General features: G+C 36.1%; 1 protein-coding gene across 1 annotated transcript; it reads left to right on the top strand.

Annotated features, from left to right (window-relative positions):
• The first annotated feature begins 2,231 nt into the window (after positions 1-2,231).
• LOC125369283 lies at positions 2,232-4,619 on the top strand. Its single transcript, XM_048371296.1, has one exon. The coding sequence runs from the start codon at positions 2,232-2,234 to the stop codon at positions 4,617-4,619; it is 2,388 nt and encodes a 795-aa protein (XP_048227253.1).
• Positions 4,620-20,361: the final 15,742 nt, after the last annotated feature.

Below are 20,361 nucleotides of genomic sequence, written 5' to 3' on the forward strand. Positions count from 1 at the left end.
GGGTTACCAGTCAATTCCTCTATAGTTCTTAAGTTGACTTTAGTTTATTGATATTTCTTTATTTATCAGGAACGCGACCGTTTTGATGCCTGGGACGCATACAATGGAGTAATTTGGGTCGGAATGTTATTAGGTAGGCCCACACGAATTTCTCCTTGTATTTGTTAAGCTGGCTTATGGAATCTAAGACTATGGTTGACCAGTCAATTCCTCTATACTTCTTGATTTGTCCTTAGTTTATTCATATTTCTTTATTTATTAATTCGTATTTAGCTTCCAGTTTCTTTTTCTTATGGAATGAGGGATTTCACACCATAAAAACTGCATCCAACCGAATATTTGAGGTTAATGAGCATACTATTTCAATTTTCTACCTTGTGTGAAATAAAAAACATAGACTTATGGCTCGCGTCCTTCCTTTCTTTTGTGTTCTTTGTCTACCCTAGTTGATATAAACCTTCTATGGAAGAGAAGATTACACGCCAAGATCAATACTTATAAGGTTTGCTAAAAGTTATTTGCGGAACTATCACCCTTATTTATAAAGAAATAAGATCAATAGCTATAATGAGATGAACTTAATTAATCCTAGAAACTAACAAGTTAATAGAATTAAATTAAGGTAGAAGTGAAATCAAAACCTAAACAGTAAGCTTTAATCTCAAGAACACTCAAAGAAACTCTTTAAGCAAAAACAAGGTTTTCTATTCAATCAAAGATATATATATTTTTGCTGAATTACATAGCTCTATTTATAGAGTTTAAAAAATAATAATCCTAATCCTAGAATGACTAGGATATGTAGCCAAGACTTCTAAATAAATAGAACTTGAAGTAAAAGAGTAGCAAACTCCTTGACTTGGACTTGTTAAAAGAAGATTCCTATTCTGACTTGGATTTTGACTTTGAATATTCAACTTTGGACTTGGGCATTATGTTTGGGCTTGAATTCAACATAAATCAGATCTGATCTTCATGTCTTCACGTTGGGCTTTAATCCATGAATGAAATACAATTAATCAAAGTTGAATCTCGGTAGGACTCCTAATTGGATTAGGATTCCTAGTGAAAAATAGGATTCCTTTTGTCACTTGAACTCTTGATGTCATCAGGACTCCTTATTGGATTAGGATCTTTAGTAGAATTAGGATTCTTTGTTGAAGTAGGATTCTGATCCAAAGTCAAGCAACATTACTCATGAGCCGGCTGCTCTAGTCTTAGAAACTCTTGGGTTTTCTCCATTTACTTATAAGCCCGAATTTGTTACTTGTCTTACTTGGGAGTTTACCTAAGCCCATGAAGCATGTGGTATGCAGCAAGAAAGGAGGAGACACATTAAGACCAAGTTTTATTATGTTGTTTTATTATGCTTTGTTTTAGTTTGAATTTTATGCTTTTGTTTTATTGTGCATTTTAATACTTTTGTTTTAGTTTGTTTGTAACTTATAAATAAAAGTATTAAGAGTGAGGTGTGTGAATAGGTGAGAAGTTCCTAAAACGTTCAGCCTTGAATGAAAGAATTAAAAGGGCTGATCTAATTAAGGAAACTTTCACATAGTGGGGGTTATGGTGTGCAAACGTTTTCAATATTGTTTTAAGGCTGTTTAAAGCCAACTTTTTGTATTCTTTTCTTATTTGTAAGTTTCTTATATATATAAGTTATGGAATGAGAAAAGGGGACAGTTGATTATCAAACAAAAATGTGTACTCTCTATTTTTTTGAGTTTGTCTCAATTAAAAAGTCTTTCTTGTTACTTTGAGTTTGTCTTGAGTGATAAGATATTGGTGGAACATTGAGTGAGTCTTATGTTCTTACCTAGTATTCCAATGGTCTTGAGTTAGTCTTGGATTGTTGGTGCAAAATTTGAGTTTGTGAATTCTTGAGTGAAATTAAGGGGTTCTTTTCAATCTAGTCTAAATACCTTTATAAGTTTTCTGTTGTGAGGTGTATTTAACTTAGATCATCTAGTATCAGAGCTTAAGAGAAGAAAATCTTCATGACAATACGAAAAACGGATCAAATTGGAGGGGCAGATTTGAACTGAAGATTACTCCCTCATCCGAAAAGCTTTTGAGGAGTTTTCTTTCTTCAAACAGGTTCTTTTCTTATGAAATTTTTTGAATTTGTAAGCCTTGAGTCTCGAGGTCAATTTCTATTTCTTTATTGGTTGCTTAAAGATTCGGCAGAATCATCTCTTGTAGTTATAATTAACTAGTAAAATAGTGAAATCATGGCTGGGGAGGAACTTGCTAGAATGTTACAGATCATCACACAAAAACTTGATTCGTGGGCGAGACTAAAGAAAAAAATGAGAGACAAATGGGTGAGTAAAGAATATGAACAAGAGCAGTACCTTAAGCTAACCCATCTTTCACAAGACAACATGAGTGTAGAGGAGTATGTGAAAGAATTTGAGAAATTGTGTTTGATTTGTGATTTGCATGAGAAAGAAACCTTTAAAATCGCAAGATTTATAAAGGGACTTTCTAAGGGAATTGGCAGGAAGGTCGAGGTTACTCACTACTCTACTTTCAATGATGTTTGCAAATTGGCCATGAAATACAAAATGCATTTGAAGGAAGAAAAGCCTAAGCCATCCTTTGGCTTCAAGAATCCTTTGAGATTTAACTCTTCTTACACTAAGGGGAGTACTTTTCAACACAAACCATCATCCTCTAGTCCAAGTAAGTTTGACAAGGGGAAAGAAAAGGCTGTAGTTTCTCAAAATGAATATGCTACAAGAAGAAAGTGTTTTAGATGTCATGGAAGGGGGCATGTTGCATCCAAATGTCCTAGCAAAAATGTTCTGACCGCAACTCAATATGCTTTAATGGATGAGGAAGATAAACTCTATCCCTTCATTGCAAATGAGGATGAATGTGATAACTTTGACGATGAGTATGATGAGGATATACCACCAGAAAATGAGAGCAATATGATTGGAGTTATGAGGAGAATCTTGTATACTGAGCCTAAGGGTGACTTAAGGCAAAGAAACAATCTGTTTCATAATAGATGCAAGGGTCGAGACAAGACTTGTAATGTTATACTTGATGGCGGTGCCCAAACAGATGTGATCTCATCCGAAGCTGTGAGTAAGTTGAAGCTTCAAACCAGGGATCATAATGAGCCTTATAAGTTGAATTGGTTGAATGATGGAACCGGGGTTCGAGTCAAGAAGCAAGCCTTGGTTGCCTACTCCATAGGTGGGTTTGAAGATGAAAGATGGTGTGATATTCTTCCAATGGATGCATGTCACTTACTTCTTGGGAGACCTTGGCAGTTTGACCATGATACGGAGCACAAAGGTAAATCGAATGTATATGTTGTAACTACCAAAGAAGGCAGAAAAGTTAGATTGTTGCCTTTACCTCGCAAAGTTGCTAAGAAAGAAAAAGAGAAAAGCAACTTCCTTGTAACTTATAATGAATTTGAAAATTTAGTGGAAGAAAATGGGGGTAGGTATGCTTTGGTTATAAGGGCCAAAGAAGAAAAGGGTACTTCTTGTGATAACTCATCATCCTTTAATGAGTTATTAGAAGAGTACAAAGATGTTTTTCCGAATGACTTACCAAAAGGGCTTCCACCACTTAGAGGCATTGAGCATGCCATCGATTTGATTCCGGGGGCATCCTTACCCAACAAGGCAGCCTATAGATGCAATCCGGAAGAAAGTAAGGAACTTCAAAGGCAAATTGATGAATTAATTCAAAGGGGCTATGTGAGAGAGAGCATGAGTCCATGTGCCGTTTCCGCTCTCTTAGTACCAAAAAAAGATGGTACTTGGAGAATGTGTGTTGATAGCCGTTCCATAGACAATATCACAATCAAATATAGATTCTCTATGCCTAGATTGCAAGACATGCTGGATGAGTTCAGTGGTGCGTTAATTTTTTCCAAAATAGATTTAAGGAGTGGATACCACCAAATGAAAATTAGGGAAGGAGATGAGTGGAAGACGGCCTTCAAAACAAAACAAGGGTTATACGAGTGGTTAGTGATGCCATTCGGGCTGTGCAACGCCCTAAGCTCTTTTATGAGATTGATGAACGAAGTTCTCCGTCCTTTTCTGAATAAATTTGTTGTAGTTTACTTAGATGACATTCTTGTATATAGTAAAAACAATGAGGAGCATTTAATTCATTTGAGGATGTTGTTTGGTAGGTTGAGAGGGCAGAAGTTGTATGGAAAGCTAGAAAAATGTACTTTCATGACTCCTAGTGTTGTATTCCTAGGATATATTGTAACAGGAGAGGGGGTGCATGTAGATCCCGAGAAGGTCAAGGCAATCCAATCTTGGTTGGCTCCGAAGAATGTGAATGAGAATAGAAGCTTTCATGGACTAGCATCATTCTATAGGAGGTTCATTCGAAACTTCTCAATCATCATGGCTCCCATCACCGAATTGACAAAGAAAGGAGAGTTCGAGTGGAATGAAGTTGCCCAAAGGGCCTTTGAGAAGGTAAAGTTTCAACTTTGCAATGCTCTGGTTCTTATATTTCCTGATTTTAACAAGGTGTTTGAAATGGAGTGTGATGCAAGCGGGATTGGGATTGGTGCGGTATTGATCCAAGAAAGAAAACTAGTGAGCTATTTTAGTGAGAAACTGATGCAATAAAGACAAGAATTACAAATGATCCTTTAAGCTTTCAAGGAGGTCCAATGATAAGATCCAAGTCCAAAAGGATGCAAGAAGCTTTGTTGGGCTTAATTAAAGACATTTGGAGTGTTCAAACACAATGAGGCTCAGCCCAAGATTTAGGATTGCAAAAAGGATCCAAAATCATCAATTTAGTGCAATAAGTTTGGGCTGAACTCATAGGTCCAATAAGATTCATTTGAAGCCTTTTTTTATTTTCATTTTATTAGGTTTCTCTTAAGTTATGGTGTGATTAGTTGTCTTTTGGAGTTACAAAATGGATGCACATAATTAGTTGTCATTTGGGAGTTACAAAAATGAGTGACATCAATGTAAAAACAGCCACTTTTAATAAGTTTTAAGGGGAATTAAAGGGAAAAACGTGGGGAAGCTCAAAAGACATCCATTTAGGTTTCTTTGTCTTGTTTTGGCTATAAATATCAAAGCCAAATCCATTTGTAAATATATAATTTTGAATGATAATCTTTGTTTGCTCTTTGTGAGTGTTTTTGCTTAAGTTCTTGCATGAACTTTGAACTTATCAAACTATTTTTAGTTTGTGGCGTTCTCTAACCAAAATCTTGTGTTTGATTCATAACTTATCAAATCATACTTGGTTTGTGGCGTTTGGAGTTGAATTCAAGTGCTAGTTTCATTGTTGGAACTAGTTTTTTCCTAACTTCACTTGAGGAGATCCTTGGGTTTTGGAATCATCTTGATTGGAGGGTGTTTTCTTGCATTTCATATGTATCGTAACTCATTAGTTATTGGGGTGTATGGTTGCTAAGATGATGATTTCCTATCATTTGGTATCAGAGCTTGCTTCAAGTTGAGGTTTGCTTATCTTTGTGTTTTGTGTGTTATTAAAGTTTCTCATCTTCTTTATTTTTTTTGTGCCAAATTCTTCTTGTTTTAATCTTTTGTCCTTCTAAGTACTCTTTCTTTTCAAAGTTTACACCTTTGTGTTCATAAAGTAAAACTACATTGTCCCTTGCTAAAAAAAAATTGTGTTGTTCATAATTTCTTTTCACTTGTGTTATTAACATTAAAAAATAAAAAAAGAATCAAAAGATTAAACAAAAAGAAAGAAAGTTTGGACGGCATAGAAGTCCTATTCTATTATTTTATTTTATTGCTTTCTTGTGTCTAGCTACTTTAAATTTGGCCTTACCTAACTTGATATAGACCAACCTTTTTTCTTCACTCCATTAAATTGCCATAATCTGATTTGGTTCATTTAGGTGATTAGTTCATCTAAGAACCTAAAGCAAAAGCAAGAGAGGTAAAAGGCAATAGTGGTGAGACTAGCATCGAGAAAAGCCAAAACTTTGAGTGAAACACGACCGGTGTGACATTTTAATTGAGAGAAACACGTGAGGGAGTGTTTTTGTGAGGCTATCCTAACTTGTTTTTCAGGTTTTTGTGCAATGTCAAAAGAACAAGTTTCAAGTAGTGTTGGAGCATCCATTGAGCAAACTTTGCTAGCAATGCAAAAGGAGTTTGAAAGAATGTATAGGCGGATGGATGATGTTGTTGAAAGTGTGAGAAGGCAAGGTGAAACTAATACAAGGATTCAAAACGAGCCTAGAAGAGAAAGGCAACTAGCCTTTGAACAAGAGGATTATGACGCCGAAGATGACTTGGAGGATGACCAAGCAACCACTTTTGGTGGAGATGACCATCCTAGGAGACACAATAGGAGATCAAGGCAAGATGGTGTAGATCGCAACCTAGGCAGCATCAAAATGAAAATTCCTTCCTTTCAAGGAAAGAATGATCCTGATGTCTACTTGGAATGGGAGCAAAAGTTGTGTATAGTTTCAATCCATTGACTCCATTAGATTTGCTACCATTGCCGTTGGAGAAAGCTAATTTAGAGGGGAAAAAAAAGGCTGAATTCGTCAAGACTTTGCATGAGAAGGTGCATGCAAATATTGAGAAGAAGACTCTCCAATATGAAAAGCAACACAACAAAGGGAGGAAGCAAGTCATTTTTGAGCCTGGAGATTGGGTGTGGGTGCACTTGAGGAAGGAAAGATTTCCTAACCAAAAGAAATCAAAGCTTATGCCAAGAGGAGATGGTCCTTTTAGAGTGCTTCAACGCATCAACAACAATGCCTACAAGCTAGAACTTCCAAGTGAGTATGGCAATGTTAGTGCTACTTTCAATGTTAGTGACTTGTCTTTGTTTGATGTAGGTGATGAAGATGATGGAGCTGATTTGTGGAAAAATCCTTTTGAAGAAAAGGGGAATGATGTGAATCCAAGTTCAAAGCTTAAAGAGATCCAAGATCCATTAATAGTACAAGAAGGCCCAATCACAAGGTCCAAATCCAAGAATCTTCAACAAGCCATATTGGGTCTAATTAGGGATATTTGGAAAGTCCAAGAATTTCAACCCAATAAGGCATCCATGAAGGCCCAGGGAATAATATTTAACTTGTTTTTATGTTAATAATAATTAGGGTTACATATAGCCACTATATACAAGTTAATGGGGTAATTAATACCAAGTAATGGCTATTTGATCTAAGTTAAGTACACCTCACAACAGAAAACTTGTAAAGGTATTTAGACTAGATTGAAAAGGACCCCTTAAATTCACTCAAGAATTCACAAACTGAAATTTTGCACCAACAATCCAAGACTAACTCAAGACAATTGGAATACTAGGTAAGAACATAAGACTCACTCAATGTTCCACCATAAATCTTATCACTCAAGACAAACTCAAAGTAACAAGAAAGACTCTTTGATTGAGAAAAACTCAAAATAATAGAGAGTACATGTTTTTCTTTGATAATCAACTGTCCCCTTTTCTCATTCCATAACTTATATATATAAGAAACTTACAAATAAGAAAAGAATACAAAAAGTTGGCTTTAAACGGCCTTAAAACAATTGAAAACGTTTGCACACCATAACCCCCACTATGTGAAAGTTTCCTTAATTAGATCAGCCCTTTTAATTCTATCATTCAAGGCTGAACGTTTTAGAAACTTCCCACCTATTCACACACCTCACTCTTAATACTTTTATTTATACGTTACAAACAAACTAAAACAAAAGTATTAAAATGCATACTAAAAACAAAAGCATGAAATTCAAACTAAAACAAAGCATAATAAAACAGCATAATAGAACTTGGCCTTAATGTGTCTCCTCCTTTCTTGCTACATACTACATGCTTCATAGGCTTAGGTAAACTCCCAAGTAAAACAAGTAACAAATTCGGGCTTATGAGTAAATAGAGAAAACCTAAGAGTTTCTAAGACTAGAGCAGCCGGCTCATGAGTAATGTTGCTTGACTATGGATCATTCTCCCCTTCTTTAAAGAAGTTTGCCCTCAAACTTTCATCATTTAGGTAAGGAGACAAGTCACCGATATTGAAGGTTGCTTGGACACCATCCAATTCATTGGGAAGTTCAATCTTATAAGCACTATCATTGATCCTCTCAAGTACTTTGAAAGGACCTTCGGAGCGAGGCATAAGCTTATTCTTTCTAAACTTAGGGAACCTTTCTTTTCTCAAGTGTAGCCATACCAAATCCCCGAGATGGAAGATAGGTTGTGATTTTTTTTTGTTGGCTCTCTCTTGGTATTTCTTATTCATCTCCTCAATTTTCTTTTTTACTTGCTCACATGTCTTTTGAAAGGACTCCATACGTTTCTTTGCATCTTGCCTCGCCATTTCCTTTTCCTCCAAAGGAATGAGATCAATAGGAAGGTAAGGATTCACTCCATAAACCACTTCAAATGGTGATTTAGAAGTAGTCAATGAATGAGCCCTATTGTAAGCAAACTCTACATGGGCTAGTTTGATGTCCCAATCTTTTTGCGTTTTGCTCACAAGACCTCTTAATAAGGTACCCAAAGTTCTATTAGTCACCTCGGTTTGCCCATCGGTTTGAGGGTGATGGGAGGTACTAAATAGCAACTTAGTACCAACAAGCTTCCATAGGGTCCTCCAACAATAACTTAGGAACTTGGAGTCCCTATCAGAGACTATACTTCGAGGAATGCCATGAAGCTTGACAATTTCCTTAAAGTACAGCTCGGCTACTCTTACATCATTATCTGTTTTATTACAAGCTACAAAGTGTGCTATTTTTTAGAATCTATCTACTACTACCATGATGCTATCCTTTCCTCTTTGTGTTCTTGGCAAGCCCACAATAAAGTCCATGCTTACACTATCCCATGGTCTGTCTGGAACCGGCAGTGGTGTGTAGAGACCCTTTTTGAAGTGTCCCTTGGCCTTTTGGCAAGTAGCACATCTCTCCACTACATGGGTTACATCTTTGATCATCCTAGGCCAATAAAAGTATTCACCTAAGATATCAATTATCTTTTGTATCCCAAAGTGACCAGCCAAACCCCCACTGTGTACTTCTCGCACTAACAACTCCCGAACCCCACTCTTTGGAACATAAAGTTTGTTACCTTTGAAGAGGAATCCTTCTTGATGTACAAACTGACTAGTAGGATTCTCCATCTCACTTGAAAAATTGGGATCATCTTTGTAGTACTCCTTGAGTTGTTCAAGACCCAAGATTTTGGCATCAACCATGGAAAGTAAGTAGCTTCTTCTTGATAGAGCATCAACCACTACATTGCTTTTCCCATCTTTGTACTTGGAGCTAAAAGTGAAAGTTTGAAGGAATTCTACCCACTTTGCATGCCTCTTGTCGAGTTTTTGTTGCCCATGGATGAACTTTAAGGCCTCATAATCAGAATGAAGAACAAATGGTTTTGGCCTAAGGTAGTGAGACCAGTGATCAAGGGCTCTAACCACTGCATAAAAAACTCTATCATAGGTTGAGTAGTTCAATTTAGTCCCATTGAGTTTCTTACTAAATTAGCTCACTGGTTTTCTTTCTTGGATCAATACCGCACCAATCCCAATCCCGCTTCAATCACACTCCACTTTAAACACCTTATTAAAATCAGGAAGTATAAGAACCATAGCATTGTAAAGTTGAATCTTTACCTTCTCAAAGGCCCTTTGGGTAGCTTCATTCCACTCGAACTCTCCTTTCTTTGTCAATTCGGTGATGGGAGCCATGATGGTTAAGAAGTTTCGAATCAACCTCCTATAGAATGATGCTAGTCCATGAAAGCTTCTAACCTTGTGCACATTCTTCAGAGCCAACCAAGATTGGACTGCCTTGACCTTCTCGGGATCTACATGCACCCCTCTCCTTTTACAATATATCCTAGGAATACAACACTAGGAGTCATGAAAGTACATTTTTCTAGCTTTCCATACAACTTCTGCCCTCTCAACCTATCAAACAACATCCTCAAATGAATTAAATGCTCCTCATTATTTTTACTATATACAAGAATGTCATCTAAGTAAACAAGAACAAATTTATTCAGAAAAGGACGGAGAACTTCGTTCATCAATCTCATAAAAGAGCTTAGGGCGTTACAAAGCCCGAATGGCATCACTAACCACTCGTATAACCCTTGTTTTATTTTGAAGGCCGTCCTCCACTCATCTCCTTCCCTAATTCTCATTTGGTGGTATCCACTCCTTTAATCTATATTGGAAAAGATTAAGGCACCACTCAACTCATCCAGCATGTCTTGCAATCTAGGCATAGGGAATCTATATTTGATTGTGATATTGTTTATGGAATGGTTATCAACACACATTCTCCAAGTACCATCTTCTTTTTGGTACTAAGAGAGCGGGAACGGCACATGGACTCATGCTCTCTCTCACATAGCCCCTTTGAATTAATTCATCGATTTGCCTTTGAAGTTCCTTACTTTCTTCCAGATTGCATCTATAGGCTGCCTTGTTGGGTAAGTGATACGAACTCGAATCGGATACGTTCAAACACCAAGATAAGTAATGGTGAGAAAATCAAACAGATAAACGCTTTCCCTATTTAAGAGGAAGCACCCTTACCAATAAGTTTAAATTTGTCGCCCCAAAAATCTAACTTGAAAGTTTGCAATTGATTATGGAGCTAACAAACTTAGCAATAGAACTACTAAGCCCTTTAGTTATAAATAGATGAAGAATGTTCAAACAACCCAAGAGACTAATAAAAAGTTAATTGATTGATCAAACATGTAGATGTGAAACTAAATCAAACAAGTTAATTTAATCTCAAGAAATTTAATAAGGAACACCTTAAGGAATAAGAGTTAACAACTCAAATAAAACTTCATTCAGAAATGTATATTGATCTTATGTGCTTTAGCCGAAATATATAGCTCTATTTATAGAGTCTTGAAATGATTCTAACCCTAAAAAGGACTAAGAGATAACCAATAAAGAATCAAACCCTAAAAGACTTCTAATGTGCGGCTGCCTCCTTCTCTAAGCATAAGTGGTGGCTGCCCTAGGGTTAGGTGAGACCTCCAATGCTTCTAGAAACCCTAATGTGCGGCCCAATGCTTCTAGAAACCCTAATGTGCGGCCCAATGCATCTACAAACCCTAGGAAAACCTGTTGACTTTGATCCTTGATTTTTGACCTTGACCTTGTTCCATGACCAGAAGTTTAAGCTTCATTAATAGCAATTAGTGTCACTCTCTTTAAGTCGTTGTTATCTTCATTAAAAGCACCATCATTAGCCATCTTCAAAACATGCTCCAAGTAAGAATTTAAGGCTTGCTTGAACTTTTTACTCCTTGCTCGTGTCATTGGTCCTCCACAGGCTAGTGGATCCATGCTAGTTGACTTAGATGCATCCTTGGTGGCATCATTCCCCCGCTCTTTGAAAGGATTCGACCTCGAATCAACGTCTTCATCAAAATCAAAAGGAGACAAATCAGCAACATTAAAAGTAGCACTAACATTATACTCACCAGATAAGTCAACTTTGTATGCATTATCGTTGATGCGCTCTGTTACTTCAAACGGACCATCACCACGTGGCATCAACTTTGATTTTCTTTGATTGTGAAACCTTTCCTTCCTGAAGTGCGCCCAAACCCAATCACCAACTTCAAATACCATCCTTTTGCGGCCCTTATTGCGTTGTTTGGTGATTTTCTCATTGCGTCTTTCCAAATTTGCATGCACTTGCTCATGCAACTTCAACACAAATTCAGCCTTCTTTGCACCATCTAAATTCACTTGTTCACTTAAAGGTAAAGCAATCAAATCTAAAGGTGATGCAATAAAGATAAGAATTACAAATGGTCCTTTAAGCTTTCAAGGAGGTCCAATGACAAGATCCAAGTCCAAAAGGATGCAAGAAGTTTTGTTGGGCTTAATTAAAGACATTTGGAGTGTTCAAACACAACAAGGCTCAGCCCAAGATTTAGGATTGCAAAAACGATCCAAAATCATCAATTTAGTGCAATAAGTTTGGGCTGAACTCATACGTCCAATAAGATTCATTTGAAGCCTTTTTTATTTTCATTTTATTAGGTTTTTCTTAAGTTATGGTGTGATTAGTTGTCTTTTAGAGTTACAAAACAGATGCACATAATTAGTCATAATTTGGTGTTACAAAATGGATGCACATAATTAGTTGTCATTTGGGAGTTACAAAAATGAGTGACATTAATGTAAAAACAGCCACTTTTAATAAGTTTTAAGGGGAATTAAAGGAAAAAATGTAGGGAAGCTCAAAAGACATCCATTTAGGTTTTTTTTGTCTTGTTTTGGCTATAAATATCAAACCCAAATCCATTTGTAAACATAGAATTGATGAATGATAATCTTTGTTTGCTCTTGGTGAGTGTTTTTGCTTAAGTTCTTGCATGAACTTTGAACTTATCAAACTATTTTTAGTTTGTGGTGTTTTCTAACCAAAATCTTGTGTTGGATTCTTACCTATCAAATCATAATTGGTTTGTGGCGTTTGGAGTTGAATTCAAGTGCTAATTTCATTGTTGGAACTAGTTTTTCCTAACTTCACTTGAGGAGATCCTTGGGTTTTGGAATCATCTTGATTGGAGGGTATTTTCTTGCATTCCATATGTATCATAACTCATTAGTTATTGGGGTGTGTGGTTGCTAAGATGATGATTTCCTATCATTTGGTACCAGAGCCTGGTTTCGATTTGAGTTTTGTGTGTTATTGAGGTTTCTCATCTTCTTCACTTTTTCTTTATTTGTGCCGAATTCTTTTTGTTTCAATCTTTTGTCCTTCTAAGTACTCTTTCTTTTCAAAGTTTACTCCTTTGGGTTCATAAAGTAAAACTTCGTTGTCCCTTGATAAAAAAGAAATTTTGTTGTTCATAATTTCTTTTCACTTGTGTTATTATCATTAAAAAATAATAATAAAAAATAATCAAAAGATCAAACAAAAAGAAAGTTTGGACGGCATAGAAGTCCTATTCTATTATTTTATTTTATTGCTTTCTTGTGTCTAGCTACTTTAAATTTGGCCTTACCTAACTTGATATAGACCAACCTTTTTTCTTCACTCCATTAAATTGCCATAATCTGATTTGGTTCATTTAGGTGATTAGTTCATCTAAGAACCTAAAGCAAAAGCAAGAGAGGTAAAAGGCAATAGTGGTGAGACTAGCATCGAGAAAAGCCAAAACTTTGAGTGAAACACGAGTGGTGTGACATTTTAATTGAGAGAAACACGTGAGGGAGTGTTTTTGTGAGGCTATCCTAACTTGTTTTTCGGGTTTTTGTGCAATGTCAAAAGAACAAGTTTCAAGTAGTGTTGGAGCATCCATTGAGCAAACTTTGCTAGCAATGCAAAAGGAGTTTGAAAGAATGTATAGGCGGATGGATGATGTTGTTGAAAGTGTGAGAAGGCAAGGTGAAACTATTACAAGGATTCAAAACGAGCCTAGAAGAGAAAGGCAACTAGCCTTTGAACAAGAGGATTATGACGCCGAAGATGACTTGGAAGAAGACCAAGCAATCACTTTTGGTGGAGATGACCATCCTAGGAGACACAATAGGAGATCAAGGCAAGATGGTGTAGATCGCAACCTAGGCAGCATCAAAATGAAAATTCCTTCCTTTCAAGGAAAGAATGATCCTGATGTCTACTTGGAATGGGAGCAAAAGGTGGAGATGATCTTCGAATGCCATAACTATTCGGAGGAGATAAAGGTAAAACTTGCTGCCGTTGAGTTTTGTGATTACGCTAGTGTTTGGTGGCATCAATTGTATAGGGAAAGGAGATGAAATGGAGAAAGACCCGTAGGGTCATTGATGGAGATGAAACGCATCATGAGAAAGAGGTTCATTCCTAACTATTACTATAGAGATTTGCATTAACGATTGCAAACTCTAAGGCAAGGAACCATGAGTGTGGAGGAGTACCACAAAGAAATGGAAATGGTTATGATTAAAGCAAATATGGAGGAGGATAGAGAGGCCACCATGGCAAGATTCTTGAATGGTCTAAACAAGAATATTGCTGATCTTGTGGAGTTGCAACATTATGTGGAGCTTGAGGACATAGTGAATGTGGCCATGAAAATTGAAAGGCAACTCAAGCGAAAAGGTGCAAGTAAGTTTGATTCTAAACTTAATTCGAGTTCTAGTTCTTCTAATTGGAAATCAAATTGGAGTAAAAAGGATGATAAATTTGCTAAGCCTAAAGTGGATGAGAATAAGAATAAAAATGAAATAGGCAGCAAAAACAAAGTTGAGAATCAAGCTAATCAATCTAGAAGCTTGAAGTGTTTTAAGTGTCTGGGACATGGTCATTATGCACTTGATTGCCCTAATAAGAGGACCATGATTGTTAGAGATGGAATTGTTGAATCTGAAAGTGAAAATGAAAATGATGATGAGAATGATGACATGTTGGATGAATTGCACGGTGCTTGTGTGTTTTCTAAAGTGGATTTAAAATCTGGATATCATCAAATAAGAATGCCTGAGGGTGATGAATGGAAAACCGCTTTCAAAACAAAACATGGATTATATGAGTGGTTAGTCATGCCGTTTGGTTTAACTAATGCTCCAAGTCCTTTAATGCGATTGATGAATCATGTTTTGCGCGCTTTCATTGGAAAGTTTGTAATGGTTTATTTTGATGATATTCTTGTGTATAGCAAATCCTTAGATGAGCATGTAATACACTTAAAGTTGGTTTTTTATGTGTTAAGGCAAGAGACATTATATGCTTATCTTAAGAAATGCACTTTTTGCACTAATGAAATTAGTTTTCTTGGATTTATTGTTAATGACAAGGGAAATTCATGTTGATCAAGAAAAAGTAAAAGTAATTAGAGAGTGGACAAAACCTACTAGTGTGCATGATGTTAGGAGTTTTCATGGTCTTGCTAGCTTTTATAGGAGATTCATTAAGGATTTCTCTACAATTGCTGCACCTTTAAGAACAATATGATGCTTTTAACTTGCTAAAAGACAAACTTAGTTCAACACCTTTACTTGCTTTGCCTGACTTTGCTAAAACCTTTGAGGTTGAGTGTGATGCAAGTGGAATAGGTATTGGTGGAGTCTTGATGCAAGAAGGAAGACCAATTGCGTTCTTTAGTGAGAAGCTAAGTGGAGCAAGTCTAAACTACCCAACTTATGACAAAGAGTTTTATGCTTTGGTAAGAGTTTTAGAGACATGGCAGCACTATCTTTGGTATAAGGAATTCATTATACACACCGACCACGAGTCTTTGAAATATCTCAAAGGACAAGTGAAGCTAAGCCGTAGGCAAGCTAAATGGGTGGAATTTATTAAATCCTTTCCATACATCATCAAGTACAAATAAGGTAAAGAGAATGTTGTTGTCGATGCTCTATCTAGAAGGTATGCTCTAATTTCTACACTTGATGCAAAATTATTGGGTTTTGAGTTCATTAAGGAATTATATAATTTAGACCATGATTTTGCTAATGTATATGGGGCATGTGAGACAAGGGGGTTTGAGAAGTTCTATAGACATGATGGTTTTCTTTTTAAAGAAAATAAGTTATGCGTGCCTCAATCTTCTTTAAGAGAGTTGCCTGTGAGGGAGGCACATGGTGGGGGTTTGATGGGGCGCTTTGGAGTGAGAAAGACTTTAGATGTTTTAGAAAATCATTTCTTTTGGCCACAAATGAAAAGAGATGTTCAAAAAATATGCGAGAGATGCATCGCTTGTAAACAAGCTAAATCTAAAGTGATGCCTCATGGGTTGTATACTCCACTTCCCATACCTAATGAACCTTGGGTAGACATTTCTATGGACTTTGTTCTAGGATTACCTAGGTCAAGGGGAGGAAAAGATTCTATTTTTGTTGTTGTTGATAGGTTTAGGAAAATGGCACATTTCATTCCATGCCAGAAGACAGAGGATGCAACTCATATTGCGGGGTTGTTCTTTAAAGAAATTGTAAGATTGCATGGGGTTCCAAGGACAATTGTCAGTGATAGAGATGTCAAGTTCCTTAGCCACTTTTGGAAGACACTTTGGAGCAAGTTGGGAACAAAGCTTCTATTCTCAACAACTTGTCATCCACAAATAGATGGACAAACGGAGGTGGTTAATATGACTCTCTCACAACTATTGAGGGCAATAATTCAAAGAAATTTGAAGAATTGGGAAGAATGTTTGCCACATGTTGAGTTTGCATACAATAGGAGTATTCATGGTACAATAAATTGAGATTGTATATGGGTTCAATCCATTAACTCCAATGGATTTACTGCCATTACCCATTGATAAGGCTAATTTTGAAGGCAAGCAAAAAGCTGAATTTGTTAAAAGCTTACATGAAAAGGTGCGTGCTCAAATAGAGAAAAGAAATCAACAATATCAAAAGCAACACAACAAGGGGAGAAAGAAAGTTGTATTTGAACCGGGTGACTAGGTTTGGGTACAGTTGAGAAAGGATAGATTTCCAAGCCAAAGGAAGTCTAAATTAATGCCAAGAGGGGATGGGCCATTCCAAGTCCTTGAAAGAATTAATGACAATGCCTACAAGATAGATTTGCCAAGTGAGTATGGCAATGTGAGTACTTCTTTTAATGTTGCTGATCTTTCTTTATTTGATGTAGGTGATGAAGTTGACAATGAGGCTGATTCAAGGACGAATCCTTACAAGGAGAGAGGGAATGATGCAATAAAGACAAGAATTACAAATTATCCTTTAAGCTTTCAAGGAGGTCCAATGACAAGATCCAAGTCCAAAAGGATGCAAGAAGTTCTGTTGGGCTTAATTAAAGACATTTGGAGTGTTCAAACACAACAAGGCTCAGCCCAAGATTTAGGATTGCAAAAAGGATCCAAAATCATCAATTTAGTGCAATAAGTTTAGGCTGAACTCATAGGTCCAATAAGATTCATTTGAAGCCTTTTTTATTTTCATTTTATTAGGTTTTTCTTAAGTTATGGTGTGATTAGTTGTCTTTTAGAGTTACAAAATAGATGCACATAATTAGTCATAATTTGGAGTTACAAAATGGATGCACATAATTAGTTGTCATTTGGGAGTTACAAAAATGAGTGACATCAATGTAAAAACAGCCACTTTTAATAAGTTTTAAGCGGAATTAAAGGGAAAAACGTGGGGAAGCTCAAAAGATATCCATTTAGGTTTCTTTGTCTTGTTTTGGCTATAAATATCAAAGCCAAATCCATTTGTAAACATAGAATTGATGAATGATAATATTTGTTTGCTCTTTGTGAGTGTTTTTGCTTAAGTTCTTGCATGAACTTTGAACTTATCAAACTATTTTTAGTTTGTGGCATTCTCTAACCAAAATCTTGTGTTTGATTCTTACTTATCAAATCATACTTGGTTTGTGGCGTTTGGAGTTGAATTCAAGTGCTAGTTTCATTGTTGGAACTAGTTTTTCCTAACTTCACTTGAGGAGATCCTTAGGTTTTGGAATCATCTTGATTGGAGGGTGTTTTCTTGCATTCCATATGTATCGTAACTCATTAGTTATTGGGGTGTGTGGTTGCTAAGATGATGATTTCCTATCAAAAGGACTCAGAGGAATAAAGTCATAAATAATTTGAAATGGGCAAAATTGAGTAGAAGAATGCATACTACGATTATATACAAATTCAACATGCGGCAAACAATCTTCCCATGTTCTCAAGTTTCGTTTAACCATGGTCCTAAGTAATTGTGACAAAGTTCTATTCACTACCTCGGTTTGACCATCGGTTTGGGGATGACATATAGTAGAAAAAGCAATTTAGTTCCCAATTTACCCTATAAGGTCTTCCAAAAATAGCTCAAAAACTTGGTGTCCCTATCACTAACAATAGTTCTAGGCATACCATGTAAACGTACAATTTCTCTAAAGAACAATTCAGCAACATGTTCTACATCATCGGTTTTCCTACATGCAATAAAGTGTGACATCTTTGAAAACCTATCCACCACAACAAAAATACTATCATGCCCATGCGTAGACCTAAATAATCCAAGCACAAAATCTATAGATATGTCAATCCAAGGAGAATTAGGTATGGGCAAAGGCATGTACAACCCATTAGGTTGTGATGTAGACTTAGCTTGCTTGCGTACAATACAGTTAGCATATAATCTATTCACATCAAATTTCATTTTAGGCCAACAGAAATGATCATGCAAAACATCTAAAGTCTTTTGAACACCATAGTGTCTCATCAAACCATCTTCATGTGATTCTCTCATAAGCAATTCACGCATAGAACACATAGGAATGCATAGACATTTTTCTTTGAACAAAAATCCATCATGTCTATAAAATTTATTAATAGCACCATGTTCACAAGCATGAAAAATAGAACCAAAATCGTGGTCATCAACATACAAGTCTTTGATATCCTCAAAACCAAGCAATTTTGTTTCTAGAGAAGCAAGTAAAGCATACCTTATAGATAGTGCATCGGCAACTACATTTTCTTTACCTTGCTTGTACTTAATGACATAGGGAAATGCTTCAATGAATTCACTCCATTTAGCATGGCGCTTATTCAACTTGTTCTGTCCCTTCAAGTGCTTTAATGCTTCATGATCCGTGTGAATCACAAACTCCTTAGGTAGCAAATAATGCTGCCAAACATTGAGTGCACGTACAAAAGCATACAATTCCTTGTCATAAGTTGGATACTTCAAGCTAGCTCCATTCAACTTTTCACTAAAATAGGCTATTGGCTTCCCACTTTCATGGCCAAATTCACCATATCTTCAATCTCCACATAATGTTGCAAATCAACAACATCAGCAATGTCTTTGTTTAGCCCTCTCAAGAACCTTGCCATGGTAGCTTCACGATCTTCTATCACATTTGCTCTAATCATAGCCTTCTCCATTTCTTTGTGATACTCCTCCACACTCATGGATCCTTGAATTAGAGTTTGTAATCTTTGATGAAGCTCTCTGTAGTAGTGGCTTGGAACAAACCTCTTTCTCATGATTTGCTTCATTTCTCTCCAAGACTCCACGGGTCTTTCTCCATATCTACGTCTTTCCTTGCAAAATTGATCCCACCAAACAATTGCATAATCACTAAACTCAACAGCGGCAAGTTTTACCTTTTTCTCCTTCGAATAATTATGACATTCGAAGATGAGTTCCACTTTCCTCTCCCATTCAAGGTACACATCTGGATCATTTCTTCCTTGGAATGAAGGAATCTTCATTTTGATGCTTCCGAGGTTGCGATCAACATCATCATTTGGATGTCCTCTCCTAGCTTGTCTCCTAGGATTGATTCGTTGTCCCAATAAGGTGACTTGATCATCATCCAAGTCATCCTCTCCTTCATAGTCCTCTTGGTCAATTGGTGGACGTCTCCTTTGTCTAGGCTTTCCTTGTAATTGGTTAAGGATGCCATCATGCCTTTCCAATTTTTCATTGACTCCCGCTATCACACTAAACATTCTTTCGAATTGTTGTTGCATAGCTTGAATCACATGATCATTTGTAGAAGAACTTGTGTCTTTTGACATGATTGAAAAACCTAAAATTTTAATAAAAGAAAATAGAAAGAAACGATCTCACAACACTCCCTCATGTGTTTTCACTCAAAATTGATGTATACCACTTGTGTTTACACTCAATTTTGGCTTCTTTTTTTTTTCTAATGATCTCACACTCTTGCCTTTTACCTCTCAAATTTGGCTTTTGATTTCTTAGATGAACTAAGTTTCTCAATCAAACAAAATTTCAAGAATGTAGTAATCAATGATAAAAAAAAAATAAGGTAGGCTAACAAGAAAATAATAAGGTAGGCTTAAAGAAATGAACAATTTGTAGCAAATAGGCTAATAGAAATGAAAAACAAAGATAGATCATCAAAGAACGCAAAGATATAGAATTATACAGATAGATAGATCTCAATGGAATATGAAGAGTCAATTTTTTTTATGTAATCTGAGATCTAACACAAGAATATCAAAGATAACAATTTTTTTCTTTCAGGACGATTTTTCTTTTTGATATATGCAAACAAAATCTTGAGATAAGAAGAATAAAGATAAAAATAATAATAACAAGAACAATAGATGGCAAAAGGTGCAAAATATAAGATGAACACAAGATATTGAGAATTAAAAGATAGTTTTGGATACGCAAACCTCAATCTTGAGCCAATGCTCTGATACCACTTATGATGGGAATTGTAGGTTTCATCAATTAACTCCCCAATAGCAAAAATACTATGATAAGTTGAATTAGAGGAAAACTAGAAATTACCAATTTAATCCACAAATTCGGATCGTTCAAAGATTGAAGTAAGAAGATGGATGCTACTTAACCCCTTTACCGACAAGGATAAAGATACTAAGATAGACTTTGAATTTCCTCTTATGCCACAAACAAGAAAGTTTGAT

Source organism: Ricinus communis, chromosome 2 (assembly GCF_019578655.1).
Source record: "Ricinus communis isolate WT05 ecotype wild-type chromosome 2, ASM1957865v1, whole genome shotgun sequence".
NCBI classification, from domain to species: domain Eukaryota; kingdom Viridiplantae; phylum Streptophyta; class Magnoliopsida; order Malpighiales; family Euphorbiaceae; genus Ricinus; species Ricinus communis.

What these genes read in the sequence shown, in the direction of transcription:
- LOC125369283 (XM_048371296.1), top strand. Translation starts at nt 2,232, where the DNA reads ATGGCTGGGGAGGAACTTGCTAGAATGTTACAGATCATCACACAAAAA.